Genomic DNA, 20,256 nt, shown 5'->3' on the forward strand with positions numbered 1-20,256 from the left:
TGTCGGTGTTTTTTCAGGCAACCTGTTTATCAAACTTGTGGCGATTGCTTATGTCTTTTTCCATCGCAAGACTAAATACGTTACCTCCAGAAACTACTTCTTTTTATGCCAGTTTTTTACATTTGGAATATTCGTTAGTACAAAATTATTGTTTATTTTTTTTATATTTCTTTCAACTTTCGCACCACATGACTATTAATACACTACGAAGATGTTGATATCTGCCCTCCTAGTGGCAGGCGTTGGGTTCCTTCAAATCAGTCCTGTGCAACCACCAGAGATGGACTTAAGTAATACCCCCTCAAATGCAGAGTTAAATGCAATGATGGAAGTGCTCCGAAAGGACAAAGCTAAAATAGTTAACCAGTTATACGCAGTCTTGATACTGTATCTATTCTCCCTTACGCTGGTTTTATCCGCCTTAATATGTCGCTTGCACGTGGTATATGCCGCCTTTAACCCTTCGCGGAAGGGTAAAGCCCAAATATTATTTTTAATATCTTGTTCACGAAAACTACGTCTAATTACGAGCGATAAAATCTTTAAAATATATAAATAATATCAATAGGTACCTTAAGTAAATGGCTTTATTTCAAGTATTTCCCGATTCACATCTTACTATTCGGTCTGGGCATCATCCCTGGAACATTGTTCTTTTATACACAAAAGTTCTCAGCAAAAGTGCCTTTTTATGCTGTCTCTGGACAACTATTTGTAGCTCTTGTCTATGTAATTTGGGTCGGGGTGTACATATATCGGTGCAGGTGACAAGCATAGTATGTATAGCGCACATATCAGGCTAATGTCCCACTTATTTTCTGTTAGAGGGTTGTCATACAAATACTCCGATATAACCGTCAATGGGAGAGCCGTGATCTTTATAAGTATTTCAACTTGCATTGGGATGCTAGCCTTTGTTATATCAGACAAATTTGTGAATATTACAGTACTATCCTTTATTACTAATATTGGTACGTCTCGCTATTTTACTTTTAGCTCTTTTTGTGGGCAATGAAGTATATATATTTTATTAGGAGTCGTGCTTACTACATTGGATATGTTTTCTATATTACCCTTCTTAAAACTGAGAGCGAAGACAACTGGCGAAAGCGAATTATTGGAGAGCACAAAGTCAAAAACTAGTAGCCAAATACAGAAAACTTCAACTAGACTAGTATAATATAAATAAGAAATTATATTGTTGCCGAGCGCTATAACTTTTTAACTCGAGTTAAAATTAGTGCGCTTCAAATTAAGTTATAATATAATTAAATTTTTTTAAAAAAATACGAGTGAAAAGCCTAATAGAATCGTAAAATGCTGTCCGAATACATAGTTACTTTTTTAGTTACTGATAGCTGTACAAATCCAAGAACTGTATAAGTGGCGTGCGTTTGTAACGTCCTTTGGCTTTGTGAAGTTCAAAATAAGTATTACCCTTATAACAAAATAAAAATAAACAGTCAATCTAGTAACAAACAAAAAAATAAATTTTTTTGAATTAGTTTTGACACTCAGAAGTCAGAAGAACACAAAAATATTTTTTAGTTCAATTCTGACTGTAAAACTTTTATAATCCTTATAAACTTCATTTCAAGGATGAAAACATCACAGAAAAAGTTAAAAAGTTTTTTAACATAATAAAGGAAACTAAAATGACCTTTTTAGGTATTCGAGAGATCCTCTAAAGCAGAAGTAAAAGTCCGAACTTAAATAATAATGATTTTTTTTTGGTAGTTATATTTATTTTTGCCTTAAATAATAATAATGAAAACCTTTAACAAGATCCAGATTAGCACCAAAAAAAAACCTTCTTCTACAAGTTAACTTTTATAAACCAAAAAATTTTAAGTTCTGCCAAATAACAAAATTAAAAACAAAACTACAATATACAGAAGCCAAAAAGACTTTAAAGGTGTCATACGCATTGCCAAATTTAACAATGATAAGCTCGATAATTAATATTATATTTACGCAGTAAACTACTTTAAATCATGAAGGGATGGTTGTACTATAAAATTAGTAAAAAATTAGTATAAATTAGTAGACGTCGCCCAATTACATTGATAAGAAAATGCTTTACAAAACTTATTTCGAAGTATCAGAACACGATTTGCTCATTTCCGAAAGATAACTTGTCCCGCTTTATATGTGTGCACTCCCAGCTTTTTGCTTGAGGAAGTGTTGCCACCTTTTATGTTCTGACTGTATTTTTATTTGGTGGCTGGGCATTAGGCGGTTAAACATGTAAACCGTTACACCGATCCGTGCTAGTTATAGTATATACTAGTAAATAACACTATTGTATAACGTACCTATGTATAGGGTATATTGAAAATGCATCACAGCACCTGTGATCGCAGCTTGACGGTTAAGAGCCAGAACGCGTCAAGCGAAGGCCGTGGGCTCCGCGTTCCCATCAACGCAACTATTATTTTTCGACCTTTGATGGTTTGCGTACCTAACCTCACCCTCATAACTTCTAATATTCTAATCAAACTTTCTTCAATAACTGGTCGCTGAAAAGGATGAACTTCAGTAACCAAAGTCGCAAGCTTTTTAGTTAATACTTTGCAGAACAAATTAATGAAGTTATTCTCCTGTCCACTAATTTTACGTTTCGTTTTTTAAAAAATGTTAGTTTTCATATCTCTAACCTTTTTAATAACGCTTACAGCCCTGATGCGTGGCTTTGCTAAATTTTTTAAAAAACACGCCTTAAAAATGTCATTAAAAATCTTGCAAATAAGCCAGAGGAAGAGTTAAAGAGTGGCCTGGTAATTGTTTTAAAAGTTTTGAAAGTAATTGGGGGAGTTTATAAGTATGGTGTTGTTTAGCCAGTAGAGAGACCCTATTAAAAAAAAAATTGTAGAGGAATTACTAAACAAAGTAAACTAGGGAACACTGCCGGAGGTTAAAAACACTTTTTAATTTATTAATATCTTTAAGTCATCACATCTAGATATTCCCTTTTAAAATTGCTACTATTTAATATGAAACAATATCTTTATATTTCAAACTGCTTATTAGGTAACTTTTGATCTTAGTGTTACTAGGCACGTACCGCTTACTGGGTTTACAAATAGGCTCTCATGTGTAATAACGGTGATATTTTACTTTTTAAAGTATTTTTGCCGTCAATGCCTTATTAAGGGGTCAACGGTAATCCATACGTGCTACGTTCCGTCATTTAAACGCCAAATAAATTAAAAGCGCTGTAATAAGAGATAACGTCCAAGAAAGATATATTTTAGTATGCTATTGTTAAGCACAGAAGCACAAAACCTTTATTTTAATTTTTGACAAAGTTGTTTAATTTAAAACAGGGTAGTGCAAAGCTTATAATTTGGTAATGAAAACGGTATGAGCGTGCAGCATTTCCTAGTTTTCGTGCCTATAAAACGAAAGAGAAGCGACGAGTGATGCTATGAACAGAAAATATACCACTTTAAATGCTGCCTTTTATCAGCTCTATAGCCTTGTGAAGCTATTGATACCTTAAAAAGGAAACAAAGAGGAACCCCAGCAGTCCTTTAATTAAAAAACATTTACTGCTGTCTCGACCAAAAAACTCTAAGACAGAACAATGCCTCTAAGAGGCCAATTAAACCTTAATTTGGTACATGGCAAGTAAGGAGCTTGTGACTCCTCTGGTCAGCTAGGTAAAAGGTACGATAAGGTATTGTCTAATTAGTTAGTACAACAGCGTTGAAGGAGTACAAATTTCTTTTAAGAAATACCTTGCAAAAACTAATCAAGTGGTTGAAATTAGATTGAGAAAATTGCTGGTCATGAATTTGCATTGTTCTTACGAAAGAGGAAGTTTAAAGAACATTGTTCATTTAAACCGACTTAGTTTAGTAACCATTCCAGAAGGCTAGATGGGTGGCTATAAATTAGTATGGAAAAATAAATAATTAGTTGATTGTAGAGGTAACAATATGAGGTGTAACTGTCAATTTAACGATCCTTCAATTTAGGATACTGTGAAAATAGATGTGGACAATTCGTGCAAACGCATGTTTCTAAATATATACATACTTGTATTTATTTTTTTGTTAGAAGAATTTTAACAACGCTAAATTATTTTGTGAAATGTAAATAAAAAGCGATTACTAATTTCGAATAAAATAGTCTTTTCTTTAATTTATTTTTTTGCTCTCGTGATTTTATCTTTTTAGTGTTCGTGTGCGTATTTATTTTTTTGTTAGAAGAATTTTAACAACGCTAAATTATTTTGTGAAATGTAAATAAAAAGCGATTACTAATTTCGAATAAAATAGTCTTTTCTTTAATTTATTTTTTTGCTCTCGTGATTTTATCTTTTTAGTGTTCGTGTGCACATTTATTTTATTCTTCGATATATTCTCCCTTTATTTTAACAGCTACCTTCTTTTTGAACAGTAAGAAAACAAATATCAAAACAAAAAGAGCTATAATAATTCATTCTTAAGAGTCTTTTTTAAATACATACTATTTACGGTTGTTAAATTACTCAGAAAACATTTAAACTTTCATATAGTTTTCATAAGGGCCTAAATTGAATTCTATGAATGTAGTGCACGTAAAATCATCTGGGGTGTTAGTCTCTAAAAAATTTAACTTTAATAGAGTTATTCCCTTTTTGTCCCCTTCAGACAAAATGCCAAAAAAGACTTTGGATATGGGCCTCGACTACTTTTGGCAATAATGTAGCAATGAAGAGGATACAGCTAAACAAGTAGACAATAACAATTGGCGGTGCGTGTAAAGAACGCCCCTGTTCGACCCCTCCCCTCTATCGCTTTGGGATACCCCCCCATTCTTAGTGGTAAATTTAACAGTTTCGGTTGTCTCTGTTAAAACTCAAAGCCCTCCTCAACATGGGCATGGGTGGGGAAATTAACAGTCTCGGAGACCGTCTCAACGTAAACGCTACGCTGGGAGTATATACCTATTTGGCTAGTTTCATAAACTGTATGCTTTTTATTTAATGAAAACATGGAAATATCAGACACGGAATTACAGGGAAATATAAATTTTACTGATTCTAAACTCGAAGAGTATATAATATTGTTTTTAACTTTAAATTCGCTTATTATGAATTTAAATAAGGTGTCAACAATGTTCTAGGCCTTCTATAGTTAAAATTGAGAAGCCTGTTCGCCGCGTTTGGCTTATAAAAGTCCCTCGGTTAGGTTTATTACCTTAACCTCCAGTTACGCCTTTAATATTTTTTTAATTTTTAGAGACATAGACTGGAAAAACCCAAATCCAGGTGAAGTTCTTGGCAGCCTTCGGCTGTACCGTAAAAAGTATTCAAAATTTATTTAAATGATACTATTTTTTTTCCTTTCAGTACATCATAGTTATTTGAAACTTAATTGTATCTACCTTTTTTATGCTGAACAAGTTTATCTTTGACATGGCTGTATATATTTTTATTGGGATTTTGAGGGAACTTCAGAAGACCCCAAAAATGACTATACACGTAGGTGGAAAACAATATCTGCTGAAAGGTTTAATATAAAACAGTAACTTTTCACAACAATTAATAGTTCTTTTTTTTAAGAAATAAAATCGGAAATGCATATATCCATTTTTTCTGAAAAAGATGATCAAGATATCCTTATTGAAGGTCCGTTATTTAGAATGTTTAACAGTTCTATTATGCAAATTTTTACTTGTTGCATTCTTAGATACATATGTAAATAATATGTATTTGCATCGGATTTAGCTGCTACCACCCATTTATACCTTGCCAAATTTAATTTTTATTTTTTTTAACAGGAAATGTTGTCTTTCAAGCCTCTTGCACTCATGATTTAGAAGATTACGAATATCAGGTCTATTAAAGACCGTTTTTAACGCCAAGTTTTTTAATTTATCTAGACTTTTATAGAAAGTTCTTTTTGAAAGAAAAGAAAAGAGCGAGCAACGTGAAGTGCCGAAGGGCCTCGAGAATGCCCGCCAAACGGTGAGCTCTTACAGTAAAATCCACGACATTAAACTGGAGTCCCAGAGAGAAAGCCGATCTCCCAGCCATAAATACGTGAGGTCCTCCTTTGCGTTTAGTTAAAGTTAATAGCCAGTAAAATTAAAAACTGTGCTTTTTATTACCCATTCAACAACGGAATAAAGGAAACCTGAAGACCAACTTCGAAGTGAGCTATTTAGTTTGTTTGAAAAACAGCGTTACTATTTAACAAAGGATTTGATGAGACTTACAAGGTGAAAAGAATACTTTAACTAAGTTTTGTTTATAAAAAAAATTAATTTTGGTTATTTTAACAAGCCACTTAAATTGAAGTCTTTCTCTTTTTAACATATGTAGTCAACCTCTGCAATTCTTAAAGTCGGTCCTCCAGACGATTTGCCAGCAACATGGTCAGGGCTTATTAAAGGACTGCTGGGAACTTCTGCCCGAATTTCAAACTTCTAGTTATGATGAACAATTAAAAAATTTCGAGGACTATGGTCAAAAAAATTCCTAAATTTTAATAAAATAGTTACCCAATTGAAATTGGTTAATAAATATAGCTTTTGTTTTTGTACCCGCGTGGCTAGTTTATTTACGGGCTGTAAATAGTTTTGTGGACGTTGCGAAACACGGGTAAATCAATCCCTACTGCTTATGAAGCTACCGATGAAGATAAGCGTGTTTGTGTTGCCTTATATACTTGACTTATTATTACTTTTAAGGTAAGCCTACCCAGCTTAACTAGATAACTAAAGTTAGATCTCTGTTACGCTTTAGGAGCTTGAGTAACTAAATTATATTTCTGCTGCACAGCCCTACCTCCAAAATTTAAATAACTATGTATGACACTATGTAACCATTTCAAAAACATTAGAACAGAATTGCTTATCCTAAATACTGTTAATATTATAAGTAGATATACTAAGTGAAGGAAAGCAGTACATGATAAAACTCTTAGCAATAGAAAAAAAGACAAAGTAGTAAAATTACTATATTTTTATAAGGACTTTTTATTCAGAAACTCGAAAACACTTATGATCTGTTAAGAGCCTAGCGAGTTTTGGCTGTGTGTTCATATACACACATCTCACTTTAGACCAAATATCTTAATAAAGGCAACTAACTTTTTTCTACTTATCTTTTAAATCAATGAAGAGATTAAGCCCTTTAAAAAAACGACTTTTTTTCGAGACCAAAAAGTAAAACCCCAGCTTGTAAAGACAGGAAATTATATGAAGTTTAAGTTTAATAACCTCCTTAACAGATGTAATAACCAATTCTACAAGTAAAATATATTTACTTAACTCTTTAATCCCATATATATAAGTAATAACTACTTAGACCGCCAGATTCGAAAAAGAAAAATTAAACTTGTTCGGGTATTTTTCTTGGCGCCATAAACCGGATGCTGGTCCAAGCTCTCTTACACGCAAATTTCTTCATTAGTTTTTCAGTACTAAACCGCCCTTAACTTCATTTTATAAGTTGCATTCTAAATATCCTTGGGTTTTATTTATAATACTATCTTCTTTGTACACAATAAAAGTTATTTTAATAAGTTTGTCTGTAGTTAAAAGTATGACAATAATATCTTATCATAACCATATGTACCTGAATGGGTAAGGACATTTTTCCCTACAATAGATTAGGAGTTTTTAAAGGAGGAAGCTGCCTATATTACGTCTTCAAGCCAGGAGGGGTACTTTTGCGTTAAGTATAAAAGGAGTCAAATCAAAAGTTAAATTTTTGAGTTTATCCTAGGTTTGGTTTAGTTATGTTTTCAGGCCCTTTTTAACCTTCTATCTAATTTAACCTTTTAATTTTATTGTTACTTGTTTTTAAATATATTAATAGTTACAATAAAATGGTTTTGTCGCTTTACATAAGTTTTTATTAACTTTTATATATTCTTTACTATCCTTAACAACTTCACTTCACTTCCTATATTGAGTATCACTATATATCAATTTTGGCGCTTAATAATCCTCTTTCTTCAAATCGTACTACCTCACAGTAGCTAATAATAATTAAAGGGCGACAAGCTAGTTTGTAATAATTTGAAAGAAAATATAAATCCACACAACTGAATAGAATCTCAAGTAGCACACCAACTTACAATTCGGCTTATTCCCTAAAATTAGTAAAGCAACGATAGAATGTCCAGTAACGTTACCCTAGCTGCCATAATAAGCACCACAGCTCGTTTGTAGCCTTTGGCTGACGATCTTTAAGGTTGAGCCGTAGTTTGCCAATGCGATTTGTTTTAAAAAAAAATTTTTTGTAAAAAAAAATAGTGATATAAGCGAGGTAAACAATAGTTATTTTAACAACGCGAGCTGGATTGGTTAGTATTTTAACCAGCGTTTAAAAAAACTTTCACAAATAGTAAATTCTGGATAAATGGGAGAAATATCTCTACAAACATCCTAACAGACCTTAAATTGCACCTCCCTTTTTCCTATAAGCAATCTCTCATTTATCGTAACGTATTCTCACTGTAAAGCTTAAAAACTTAGGTTGCGATTATCGCTTCAGTAAGATATCTTTATAACCTGTTTTTTTAAGATTACTGTAGTTTAAATTAACTCGGAAACAAATCTCCAGAATGTAGCTGACAATTGGCAGGATTAAGCTTAATTTGCTTTGAAGCATTTTTTTGTCCCTTAAACTTTTCCCCCTTAAAATGCCTCTGGTAAATCATATATAAGGGCTGCGACATTATGTCTTGTGGATCTCTCCCTCTGTTTCCCAAGCGATGGCCGGTGAGGGTGTAGGCCCTCAAGCCAAGTTGACTGCCTCGGGGTCTTTAAAAATTTACGGTGCGGTCTTTGAAGCTTTTCGTTTATGGTCGTAAGTGTCTTTTTGTTTTTTTTTGCTTAGAGCCCTTTGATCCTGAAGATGTTAAAAAAAAAAATCGTTCCTCCATCCAAGTTTTTTCATTTTTTCATTCCTTAAAATTCTTTTTTATTAAACACAAGAGCAAAATATGGTTGGCGTTTAAGTTCTTTTTGCTTCTAGGTATGATCTTGTCTTTATCGATAATAAGCCGTGCTAATGTAATAAGTAGGCTGGTTTGTTTTTTTAATTTTTGCCTTTCTTCACAAAAAAACCCCCACCGTTTGGGTATACAAGCTTCGATTTTGTTTTACTTGGTTTTACATATGTCTATGACACACAGGGCCTCTTTGGATTTACTATATTTTGCATAGCCTTATTTATTTTTAAACACTATGCGTGGCTTCGGGTTCGCCCTTCCCTTCACACTGTAAAGAAAAAGTTAGGTGCGCAAGTTGTTTACAATTTTAATTACAAATCCTCCCTGCTACGTCTTAGATCGTGTCTTTTTAAAGCATCCTTGGCCCACTAAACTTTGTTTGCTTGCTCTATTGCTTGCTCTTTTTTTAGTATTACTTATTATTGTGATGGAAGTTCGAACGAACCCTACAAAGTTAATCCCCGTGGCAGGTTTTTTTTGTTTATGGTATGTCTTACCTTAATTAATCTTATATAACCTGTATGATGCAGGATTTTTCTTTTTAGTTTTTCTTATGTGGGCGTGTAGTGTACATCCATTTCGAGTGAATTGGAGACCCGTTATTGCTGGTGCCTGCCTCCCTTCCTTTATTTTTTTTAATCTAATCGTTTTTTGTTCAGGTTTTACTTTTCAAATTTTACTTGCTATTTTTGTTTTAAAAACCAAACCTGGCCGCTATCTGTTTTTGTGGCTTGGCCGCGCGTTTCAGCGGTTTGTGTCTTTCGCGGATAAGGGTATGAAATCGTAATAGTACTTACTACTAGTTATGCTCACTCGAATATTTCGTTAGGTTCCACTACGGTCTATGGTTTTTTAGCTGAAAGACACATATTTTGTAAGTGGTCTATTTCCGTTTTACTTTTTTTTTTCTCCTATAAAAAACTTGACAGATTTTTCGGCGCTTCCCGTCGTTATCTTCTGTTCTTCGGTGGTTTCTACTTTGTACCACTTTGGAGCCATTCAGTGGTTCTGTAAAAACGTAACGGTCTTGTTTCGCTTTATCATCGGTACGTTTGTAATTTCCGCAAATCTTAGCAGCTTATACTCTAAACGACCAGGTACCAGCAGCCACGAGACTCTTACTGCTTTTGCAAACATCATGTTGTCTATGACGGAGGCGCCTCTCCTTGTGCGGCCCTACCTTCCCACCTTGACCCGCTCTGAACTTTTTTGCATCATGACGAGTGAATCTTTTTTATTCCTTCTGTATTATTTAGATTTTATTGTGTTGGGTAAGGTGGATTCGCAACGTCATCGGTTTCCGTGAGTCTTTCTTCTTCTCTTCCCGGTTTGACCCTGTTGAAATATTCTACATTTGCTAGTTGCTGGGAGCTTACAATCAGCAGGGCGCGCCTTTCTACCACCTGATAACCTCCTTTTTTATGGCGTGCCCTGCATCTCTTGCGTAATATATAACTTTTATAGTGCGGTGTTTGTCAATATCGCTCTTTTCGCTTAAGGGTTTCGAAGCTGCTTTACCCTGAAACGGAGGATCAAAGCAAAGACCAAGAGAAATTGACTGCTGAGGATGAGGAGAAAGAGAAAAAGTGTATAAACTTTATTGAAGCTGCCGCTAAAGGTTTGTCTCGAAAACGATCGACTAGCGCTCCTGACGATGCAGTTTCTTCTCAGGCGCGGTGGATGCAGCTCCTGTTATTCTGAATATAGCGGCTGTCATGATAGCCTTTGTTTCATTGATAGCATTAGTCAACTTCTTCCTTCGATCTGCTGGGGACCTCGTCGGAGTTTGTTTAATACGAACTCTCCCTTCTCTATTTTTCAAAGGTGCGAGCCTGCCTTGGCTTAGGTCCCCGGCTTTTCCCTTCAGAAAATCTTTCAGTATCTGCTGTATCCCTTCTGCGTTATTGTTGGGATCCCCCCGGAGCACTGTTTGCTTTTTTACAGCGACTTCTCTTTTATTGTGGTGCTCACTTTTCTAAAGGCCTTACAGTTGCAGCGTTGCTGGGCTTGAAGTTGACCGGCAACGAACTCATTGCTTTAGAAGAGCTTGCTCAGAATCGCCAGAGTTCGAGTCTCATCTCCGAGAAGTCGTTTATCCTCGCCATCTACGCGTTGTGCTCGTTTGCCAATCTCGGTACATTCTGCCTCCCCGTTTTTGTTTTTTTTCCTGGGGGTTTACCTTAATATACGTGCCGCTTGTCAAGGATCTATGGGCATTCAGCTCGGATTTTTTTCCTGCTTTGCTCCTCAGAAAGTTTCCTTTGTATCAAAGAATCTACTCAAGGCTATGCTAGCTGGTTCAATCTTTTTTACTTCTCTGCTTCTTTTGATTATTCTATTTTTGAAAGGTCAACTTGTAAATATGCTGAATGTTGCACTTGTTAGTATGATGTTTAATGACGCTCTGCTCTTTGGTCTTTAGGCTTTATGTAATAAATCTGAATGCACACTACTTTAAAGCAGCGGGAGACTTTTGTTATATATTGGAGAGCTTTAACACCAGCGTTGGAAAACAATTGTTTAAGGCAGTTTATAAACACTTGATTAAGCGCGATTTTACATAACACCCTTTTAAAAGTAAGCTACAGCTCATTTTTTCCTTAAGCTTGGATTGTTGTAAATACCTTTTTTTCGGTTCCTACTGGTGTACGTAAAAGTAATTGTTTGTAATAGTTTGGTGAAGCACTCTAATGTCAGTCGTTATATCGTTAACAGAATTAGTGAAGCGGTCTTTTTAATACTTTAATGAATTATTCATCAAAAGAGGGTTATAATATTTTAAAAAGCAGTCAGTTCATAGCTTCGGTTCCTGCGTTTTGCTTGGTTGCTTTTTCTAGAGCTTTTTTCTCTGTAAAGTCATCATTATTTTAGTTTGTTAGTAGTGTTGAGCCGCTTTTCTCCGTGCATTTTAAGAAGTATAATCTGCACCACAGGTGTTTACAAAATTGAACTTTTAAAACAACGCTTAGTATTATGCCCATTCGATAGGAGATTGTTATTGAGAAGAATAATTACCTCGTTTAAGCGTTTGAAATCACGTTAAACGAAAGACACTTTGCATAAAAGTTGCCAACTAGATCTAGATGAGCTTTTCTCCACGTGATTAGGGCAAGCCGTATATACCACGTCCTCTGACTAAGTCGCTCTCAAGTCAGTTAAATAACTTGAAATATATTAAGCTTGCAAGCAGCGCTAATTATAAGTAACGGGGACGGCAAGAAACCCGAGATAATTTTGGAGCTATAATTTTTTGCTTAGGTTTTGTTAGTGTACAATCAGAAACTTTCGAGCTATGATTTAAAAAAATTCGAGGTCTGGGAACCACGTCATCTTCCTCGGTAGTAGATTTGTTTGAAATTTAGCCGGCGGAGGCAACAAAAAAACAATTCTTTTATACAAATTTATTATTTTGAAACCCGTTTATCAGACTGGGATATAAATCTTGATTTTTTTTTTTCACAGATTTGAAAAAGAGTTTATGTAAAAAGGTTTACTTATATTAAAGTATAAAAGTTCGAGATCAATCTTTTAAAAGGTTAAACTATAAAGGCTACCAAGCTTTGCAACTTTTTTCAAGTAAAACTAATACCGTGAAAGCAACTTATACTTTAAAAAAGTTGTTTACTAAGACGTAGAAATTAGATTCGGTCTATTAAACTTTTCTTTGCCTGGTGTTTTGTAATAAGTGAAATTTGTAGATGACTTATTGATTAAGTTGATAGGAGGGTTTTAAGAATAAACTCATAATTCTTGTATTTTGTTTTGTTTAGAAATAGCTGCTACCATTTAAATATATTCAAGAACCGGTGCGTAATTCAACTGTTAGTTAAACGTTAAACATTCTGGTCTATGGGGTAATCATTTTAGTAAACAACTGTTTAAAATAGTTGTTAGTAATTATCTAGTAATCAAAGAATATTTATAAGTTAAGGCTTTATTTTAACAAGACCCCCTGTTATAAATATAATATAACTCCAAAGCCCTTTGGTGCCTTTCCATGGGTTGTAACTGAGCCTTTCTTTCACTAATTAGATAATGCGCTGAGTAAACAATTCGGAGGTGGTATTAGCACTCAAAAATAATAACAAGGGACCTGCTCTGGAGGCCTTGACGTTAGGCCTCGTTTCGAACAGAATACTGCGAACCCGTCACAAAGCGCAGCGGTTTGTTTTGTCCCAAATGGAGCGAAAAGGTTTTTTCAGGTGAGTTGTAGCCCCAGACAACAGATGCACATGTCAAGACTGGCCTGATGCACCATACACAAACGTCGCGAGTTTGCAACGAGAGCTTGCTTCTGGCACAACACAAAGATTAAGAATTTGAGCTGCTGCGCTTATTATTCATGATGATCCCAAAGATTTGGTCTGGGGAGACCTTGGGAGAGTGCTATTTTTCGCAATAGTAATTTTTTAGCGACAACACTAGCTGGCGAGCGTCACTAAATAGCATTGCAGAACCTTCGAGTTTGTAGGAGAGTAGATCACTGTATATCCTCATAAAAAACAATACGTTTATGAGATATAGTGCAAAGCGCTAGATGGAAGGGAACCTTATAGGGCCACAGTTATTAATAGTTTTTAATTTGCTTACGCATCGTTCGCAAGTGCATTAACTTTGAGGAACTTAAGCCAACATTGGCCACACTAAAACGCACAGTAGGGCGTGCAATTTGTAAGGAAAGCCAATGTGCCAAACTAGGTCAAATGCTATTTCGACATTAAGAAGGATAGCATTTACTGCTTACTTAACTTGTAGGCACGGGTCGGTCATAATCTGCCAGGCAGGATTTGCCAGGTCCGTGGTAGAGTCCATAAATTTCGGTCTCCCTAGTTAAAATGCGCAGATTTTTTTTAAATGCTATCAATTATCTTCATATCTCAGTAACTTGTAAAAGAAATTTCTCCTTTCTCTGTTCAAACGTCAAAGTATAAACTAAGGGTGTCGTGTTAATAATTTTTGAAAAATGTTTAGGCGTGAAGTAAGATCAATGATAAAGTTTCTTACTAAAGAGGGCGTTAAACCTACAGTATTTAAGCAAGTTTGGATAATGTTCATGGCGATTCTTCGCTGACAATCACCAAAGTAAAAGAATGGTGAAAGCTTTTCGTTTAGGAGAGATTCTATTGAAGCAGAAGTGGTCACTCCAGAAAATTTGTTCAAGAAGAACTACTAGGTGATCGCCTTTTGAAGACCAAGAAAATTGCAGAATCCCCCAATCTTTTTATAATTACGGTTATTCGAATTCTTCACGACCATTTACATATGACAAACAGTAAGCGCAAGATGGGATACCCAAACTTTTCACCCCACTTTAATAGTGTGGGTTGCTGTCGTGGATATTTGGAGCATCTTCAGTCGAAAAAAGTATAAATGTAGTGGTGTCTTCGTGATGAACCACCACCAAAAAAAGCTAGAAGACCCCATAAACAAAAAAATTATGGCCATGGTTTCCATGGGATTTTGATGATGGGTTCTAACGAGGGACACCGCCGTTAATGGGTTGTATTAAGCAAGTTTACTATATATACTATGTGATGTCATCAAAAAAACGGCGTGGAATGCTTAGACGAGGTGTGAAGTTTCTGTCCTACAATGCTCCGTTTCATACAGCTACAGTTGCTAAAGCTGAAGTTCGTGAGTGTGGCTTAATTATACTGGACCATCCACCTTTCAGTCCAGTCCTGGACCCCAGTTGCAAAACTGAACTCGGGCTTAAGGGGGAAGAGATTTGACGAAGATAATAAAGTAAAATCAGCCGTTTATGCACATTTTGAAAACAAAACTTTAAACTCTATTATGGAAGTTTAAAAAAATGAAAATTACCGATATAGTTGTGTATTGAAAAGCAAGGAGATTATATCGAAAAAAATTGAAAACTACTAATTATTGTCGTTTTTAACATCCTAAAACCTGGAACTTATGGACAGTACCACGTCCTTTGCCAACGGCTGACAATACTGCATAGCTGTCTAGTCACTTTTTCACGGTATACAAGACGTGCTTATTATCTTGCGCTTTTACCAATAGTCACCTCCCATCGCACATGTTACTTTGTAGTGTACTTTGTTGAGAGGTAATAACTACCTTTTTTACGGGGCTACTAATAGTCGCTCTTTTTCCCTTTTTTTTGGTATTTTGTAATCTGCGAGAACCAGTTCGTTGCACATTTATACACTTTGAGCACAACTTATATAAAGACTGCTTTAGAAGGCTAAAGTATACAGAAAGACTACATAATAAACAAAATTTGTGTAAATTTCGTTTATTATATACGTTTAAAAAAATCAGGCAAAGACTAAGCTAAGTGCAGCCAATAGATTTATTTGAAAATTTTTTATATGGCTCCGCTGAGTTGAGCTAACGCTCTTTAAGAGGGGTAGTAGGCGAAGGGGAGACTATCGGCATAGTGACTTGTATTTATCGATTAGTAGAATTCTGAAACTCTAAAGTATCACATTTATTTTTATCAAAGATATAATAGTCTTTAATTTTCCCTATTATGTGTATTGTTTAGTATTATAAGCTAGCTTTTCATAATGAGGCCTGAGCAGCAAAGAAAATTTCTATCTAGACTAATAAGTCTGATAAATGTTTAAAAGAAAGTTAACTTGAGGAGAGAAAAGGGTATAAAACAGCAATTTTGCTTTCATTTTAGTCATATTACTAAAGAGGTCTTGCTCAATGTCAATTATTGGGTTTATTTTGAAACCTATTTATAGTCTAAATTAATAAAGAAATTTTTTTAATAATTATAATAAGCACAATATTATAATAGCAATATAAAAATTTTACTTTATATGCAAATAAATCAAAAACATAAAACTATAAAGAAGAAGGATTTGTAAACACTTATTTTTAAATAAGGCTTAATTGGTTTTCACGTAAGTATCTTTTTGTACTTTATATAAAGCAAAAATTTATGTATAAAGGTGTCTTTCTAGTTTCTTTTATAACTATAAGTATTCCATTGTAACATTAATTTATAATTTAAATCTTTAAAATTTTACAAAACTTAACCAATTTAAATAAATAAGTCATTTAATAGCATAAAGGATTTATTATAATATACATTCAACAACTTGTTCTCATAAGTTTATTCAAAGTTACTAACTTCTTAATTTTCCGAAAATGAGTCATTGCTTTTCCTATGGCAGTAAGTTGATTTTTAATATTTTTTATTGTACAACAAATTAGAATTTAGCCTGAGAATTAGAAAATAAAATTTTATATAGAGGATTTATTAATAATTTAAAGCGCTTAGCTCAAGTGGACCACCCCCTACTGATATATTTTTGGAAAGAGTAGAAGTGTACTAGTATATATTTTTATGTTTATTTTTTCTCTTTGCTTGAATATTCGCTTAAACTTATTACACTTTTAAATTGATCTCTTATCTATAAGTGCATATAATCAGTATAGGATGGCTCATTTGCCGAATTAAGCGCCTTGAGTTATTTGTAAAACCTTTGCATAATTTTTATTTAGAATTATTATGGTTAAATGCCATTGTGTTTATACTAAAAGAAAAGTAGATGAAAAACAAACTATTGCTATAAAAATATTACCCCCCCCCCGGAAAATTTAAATTTTTGTTAAGTTTTCTTATTAGAACAATTGTTTAGATGTATCTTAAAAGAGATTCTTCTATTTTTGGTAACTTAAGTTTTGTCCGACGTTAGTTGTTTCGATAGAGGAAGATTCATTTTTCGTGTTTAAAGACCAAAAAATTTTGATTATATTATTTTATACTTATTGGTCACTTTTTTGTTATGAAAAGCTTGTAGTTAAAGGTAATACAAAAAAGACACTTTTATTGAGAAATTTTTACACCGCTCTTGGTATGACTCTAATCTAGTATCACCAAGTCTCTTCATACCCCAAAAATGAGCTTAAGCGAGTCATTTGTTTACCAATTTTGAGTGATCCCTCAAACTGAACTTCATATACCCTACTGACTTAGAAAAGTGGTTGCCACTCTACTACTTAAAAACTAATATGAAAATTTAAAGGGGTAGATATAAAGAGCGAAGTAAAAAACAAATTAAAAAACAGTGAAAAAGGACAAAGAACAAAACTCATGCCTCTCATTATTTATTGTGCCATGATTGTAATATATAAAGTTATTCGAAATATTTATTTTGACAGTAAATTATTTTAAATTAAAATACTTTTATAATCATTAAAGTTTCCTTAAATGTAAATCTTGTTATATTGGTTATTAGACGTGGGCACACCAATTCTTTACCATGATTTATTAATTCGGGAAAGTTGGTTTAGAAAGTAACTGAATTGAAGATTTTAAGAAAATATCATTTAAAAAAGAATTATTTTTCTTTGTTGTTGCTCAAACAATATTCCAGAAAAAGCATGCTATTGTAAATAAACTTGCATTGCATGCATAAGAAACCGTTGTGTGTTTTGCGAGGTCATATTAATTATTTTTTGTAATTGGTTCACCTTTAGACCGTATTTACTTTTTAGCTGCTATTCAAAGTATTTTAAATTATGTAAAAATCTACTAGTTTGAAAATTGTTATTTTTTAAAGGTAAGCGAAGCAATTTGGCTGAGGGGCATTTGTATAGCAATTCTAAAACTCGAAAAGAGTCATCCTTATCTTAAAACAACAAAGTTACTATTGTAAAGAAAATTAATACCTTTTGAATAGTTATAATTTTGCAGTTAAAACAAGATCTTTGTTTTGATTCTCTTGTTAGCTCGTCGGCCGTATTTTGTTTTATAATATCTGCGAATATCTAAAGATTATATAAAGGCTGACTCCTCTTTTTGTAAAATGAATCAACTTCATAGGGGCCCCATGAAAATACTAGTAAACTGGGCACTATTGAGTGGCGTTTAGATATCAATTTAATACAAGTAACTTTTTGCCTTCGTTACTTGAAACAAACAATTTTCTTATTAAATTTAAAAGTAATTTAAGCTATAAAAAAAAGAAACTAAAAATTAGATCCTTGATTATTAAGTATTTTTTAAAGATTAGAACAAGCTGAATGTTTTTTTAATAGTTATCTACGTCATCAGGCTTCGATAAACTTTACTATTTCGTTCGGTATGTTTTTCTTATATTCATTAAGTTATATAATAATATTAACCTTCTTTTACAATATATCCTAATTATAACGGATTTATAAACCGAGCTTTCCAAGTAAATAATATTTTGACGGGTAGGAAAACAACTTTATATATAATGCAAGAAAATTTTGTTCAATAAAGGTTGAAGTTATTTTAGAATCATTATACTTAGAAGTATCACTTATAAAAGTTTAAATTTTAGTCCTTTTTATATTAAAAACATACTCAAGTTACTTTTATCTATTTTTCTATTAAGAAGGTTTCACTACTAATTTTACCTTGCGATTTATGCCAGTTCCACAGTTACAATTAATTGTTCAAGATAAGAGCTTGTGCGAAGAATATAGTTTTGCAATTTTTAAACCTATACAATTTAAAAAAAAAAATTAATAAAGCCTGCAGCAGACAGGCGTTAACTAGATGAGAATTTACCTGGTTGTTTTCCACTTTTCTACCCAATTTAGGGCTTTTATTTCTAAAGGTACAATAAGGTAGTGTAAATATATTAACACCGTAGTGATTTAAAAAGGATTGTTAATCTGTTTGCTAAGGCTATTTTCCTACTAAAAATTTATATTTTTGTTTAAAAAATTAAATATAGTTTTTCAGGTTAACGAAAAAGAAAAATTTTATTAGTATAAAGTTAGTCTTTACAAGCTTAAAGAAAACAGAATTTAGTACTCAGAACTAATTTTGTTCTGATATTTCAGAGTTAAATTTTTAAAATAGTTGAGTGAAAAGTGGAAGCATTGCTCCCTTAAAAAATCTTTTTCTTCAACTAAATGCGAAACTGCTGGATGATTAGGCGGTATAAAATCCGTTTGAGCAGCGCAGCCTTCCGAGCTTTCACTGCCTTTTTCCAACTCCGATACCAAAGCCTCATTGCCTTGAGAAATTTTACTTATTGATGAAAAGGATGCATCGAATCCTGAATTAAAATCACTACTGTCTTCTTTTAAAGGAGAAGAACTGCCGTTGACAGAACATCCAAAACTTTTATTACAATTTAATTTATTTTCAAGAACAGGATTAATTTCCCTTTCAGAATAATTTTTAGGTGCTTCATTTTTACTTTCATTATATAGTTCACTTGCATCACATCTACCAATTGTTTCAGAGAATTTGACGGGGGAGGGAAAGTTTATGATAAGATTTTCTTTATTGTTTTCACGTGGTATGATAGAATAAGGGGATTTATTTTTGTGTTTTTCAGAATCTTGAAAACTATTTTCATCAATAAAATTGTCTTCCTTAATCTTGTCGAGTACGTGAGAATCTTGAGCTTCTGTGGACAACACGCAACTTCTTGGGTCTATTAATTTTAGTTAATAAAACTCACGTCGTTTTTTTTTTTAAAAGTAGCACTTTTTTAAAAAAAATTAATTACCAAGTAAAGGGGGTTGAGTAATTAATTCTTGAGAGCAGTAGGTATAAGAATCTTCCTTGGGACTCTGAGGACTTTTGCCATATATATTTTTTATATTGAATTCTTGTGCTTCTTCTTCAAACTCTTCACAATCTTTAATAATGAAATCAGCGCAATCTTGAAGGTTCTTTTACAAATAAATATTAATTATTATATTATATTTAAAAGCTTTTATATAAATACACGTACGGGTGTTGTTATGGAAGATTCCGGTTCCATATCTCTAAAAAAATATATTATTATAAATTTATAAATAATAATAATATATGTATTATACTCTGGAATACTTTCGCAATCAGAGTTTTGTGAAGAACTTGGAGATTGTAGTTGATCTTTAAGTTAACATTACAAAATGCAATTTAACTAGATTTTACAGGTTATATAATTTATTATTTAAACTTATTTAAATTAAGTATGTAATAATATAGAAAAATAAAAAGTCTTATTCTACTTTTAGAAAATTTTAATAAACCTTCAAGAATAATTTTTTGATCTTCGGGTATTTTAGTTAAAAGTAAATTTTCTTGTATATAAGCGTCCCAATCCACAGAGACTACAATTTTTAAAAAAAAAGTTTAACACTTGTACCTTCTTATAAGTTAAAAAAAATTACGATTTTTTCCAGTAGATGCCTTCAATTTTAAGAAGCTGGTATTATTTTTTAAAGGGTAATAAGAGAAAAGTTTGTAATAACTTTACTATTTTTCAAAGGTGAGTCTTTTTTGCACTAAAGCATTCTCGTAAACATAAATAAGTTTTTTTTTCCCAAAATTGGCCGAGCCGTC

General features: G+C 33.0%; 3 protein-coding genes and 1 long non-coding RNA gene across 5 annotated transcripts; 2 read left to right on the forward strand and 2 right to left on the reverse strand.

Annotated features, from left to right (window-relative positions):
• The first annotated feature begins 4,921 nt into the window (after positions 1-4,921).
• LOC135145032 (general transcription factor IIF subunit 2-like) lies at positions 4,922-6,502 on the forward strand. Of its 2 annotated transcripts, XM_064077162.1 has the most exons (9): positions 4,922-5,042; positions 5,095-5,172; positions 5,229-5,294; positions 5,437-5,498; positions 5,552-5,617; positions 5,770-5,825; positions 5,882-6,036; positions 6,121-6,210; positions 6,314-6,502. In XM_064077162.1, the coding sequence occupies exons 1-9, from the start codon at positions 4,981-4,983 to the stop codon at positions 6,471-6,473; spliced, it is 795 nt and encodes a 264-aa protein (XP_063933232.1). In that variant the 5' UTR covers positions 4,922-4,980; the 3' UTR covers positions 6,474-6,502. The 2 variants fall into 2 exon arrangements, with proteins under 2 accessions (XP_063933232.1, XP_063933233.1); XM_064077163.1 differs by lacking the exons at positions 4,922-5,042; positions 5,095-5,172 and having other exon boundaries at positions 5,263-5,294; positions 5,349-5,498.
• Positions 6,503-8,714: 2,212 nt separating this feature from the next.
• LOC135145009 (sodium/nucleoside cotransporter 1-like) lies at positions 8,715-11,449 on the forward strand. Its single transcript, XM_064077132.1, has 18 exons — positions 8,715-8,778; positions 8,840-8,977; positions 9,027-9,082; positions 9,138-9,240; positions 9,293-9,424; positions 9,485-9,562; positions 9,614-9,727; positions 9,784-9,828; positions 9,884-10,000; positions 10,052-10,177; positions 10,231-10,256; positions 10,316-10,398; positions 10,454-10,572; positions 10,626-10,738; positions 10,801-10,882; positions 10,936-11,088; positions 11,159-11,251; positions 11,303-11,449. The coding sequence occupies exons 1-18, from the start codon at positions 8,715-8,717 to the stop codon at positions 11,374-11,376; spliced, it is 1,716 nt and encodes a 571-aa protein (XP_063933202.1). The 3' UTR covers positions 11,377-11,449.
• Positions 11,450-12,872: 1,423 nt separating this feature from the next.
• On the reverse strand, positions 12,873-13,109 carry LOC135145003 (uncharacterized). The gene is made up of 2 exons (XR_010283299.1): positions 13,048-13,109; positions 12,873-12,978 (listed from the first exon to the last, which is right to left on the reverse strand). It is a non-coding gene; the product is annotated as an uncharacterized LOC135145003 (long non-coding RNA).
• Positions 13,110-18,719: 5,610 nt separating this feature from the next.
• LOC135145015 (uncharacterized) lies at positions 18,720-20,248 on the reverse strand. Its single transcript, XM_064077138.1, has 7 exons — positions 20,171-20,248; positions 20,085-20,119; positions 19,944-20,024; positions 19,749-19,803; positions 19,661-19,694; positions 19,433-19,598; positions 18,720-19,357 (listed from the first exon to the last, which is right to left on the reverse strand). The coding sequence occupies exons 5-7, from the start codon at positions 19,688-19,690 to the stop codon at positions 18,720-18,722; spliced, it is 834 nt and encodes a 277-aa protein (XP_063933208.1). The 5' UTR covers positions 19,691-19,694; positions 19,749-19,803; positions 19,944-20,024; positions 20,085-20,119; positions 20,171-20,248.
• Between the last annotated feature and the right edge of the window lie 8 nt (positions 20,249-20,256).

Source organism: Zophobas morio, unplaced genomic scaffold, assembly GCF_036711695.1.
Source record: "Zophobas morio isolate AGI-343-1 ecotype UQ-CSIRO unplaced genomic scaffold, CSIRO_AGI_Zmor_V1 ptg000118l, whole genome shotgun sequence".
Taxonomy (NCBI): Eukaryota; Metazoa; Arthropoda; class Insecta; order Coleoptera; family Tenebrionidae; genus Zophobas; species Zophobas morio.

What these genes read in the sequence shown, in the direction of transcription:
- LOC135145009 (XM_064077132.1), top strand. Translation starts at nt 8,715, where the DNA reads ATGGCCGGTGAGGGTGTAGGCCCTCAAGCCAAGTTGACTGCCTCGGGG. An exon ending in AAAAAACCCCCACCGTTTGG is followed by an intron (nt 9,083 to 9,137) that starts GTATACAAGCTT and finishes TATGACACACAG; the next exon opens with GGCCTCTTTGGATTTACTAT. An exon ending in CTTGTTTCGCTTTATCATCG is followed by an intron (nt 10,001 to 10,051) that starts GTACGTTTGTAA and finishes CTAAACGACCAG; the next exon opens with GTACCAGCAGCCACGAGACT.
- LOC135145015 (XM_064077138.1), bottom strand. Translation starts at nt 19,690, where the DNA reads ATGGAACCGGAATCTTCCATAACAACACCC. An exon ending in AATCTTCCATAACAACACCC is followed by an intron (nt 19,599 to 19,660) that starts GTACGTGTATTT and finishes TATTTGTAAAAG; the next exon opens with AACCTTCAAGATTGCGCTGA. An exon ending in TACTCAACCCCCTTTACTTG is followed by an intron (nt 19,358 to 19,432) that starts GTAATTAATTTT and finishes TAAAATTAATAG; the next exon opens with ACCCAAGAAGTTGCGTGTTG.
- LOC135145032 (XM_064077162.1), top strand. Translation starts at nt 4,981, where the DNA reads ATGGAAATATCAGACACGGAATTACAGGGAAATATAAATTTTACTGAT. An exon ending in ACTGATTCTAAACTCGAAGA is followed by an intron (nt 5,043 to 5,094) that starts GTATATAATATT and finishes AATTTAAATAAG; the next exon opens with GTGTCAACAATGTTCTAGGC. An exon ending in CCCAGCCATAAATACGTGAG is followed by an intron (nt 6,037 to 6,120) that starts GTCCTCCTTTGC and finishes AACGGAATAAAG; the next exon opens with GAAACCTGAAGACCAACTTC.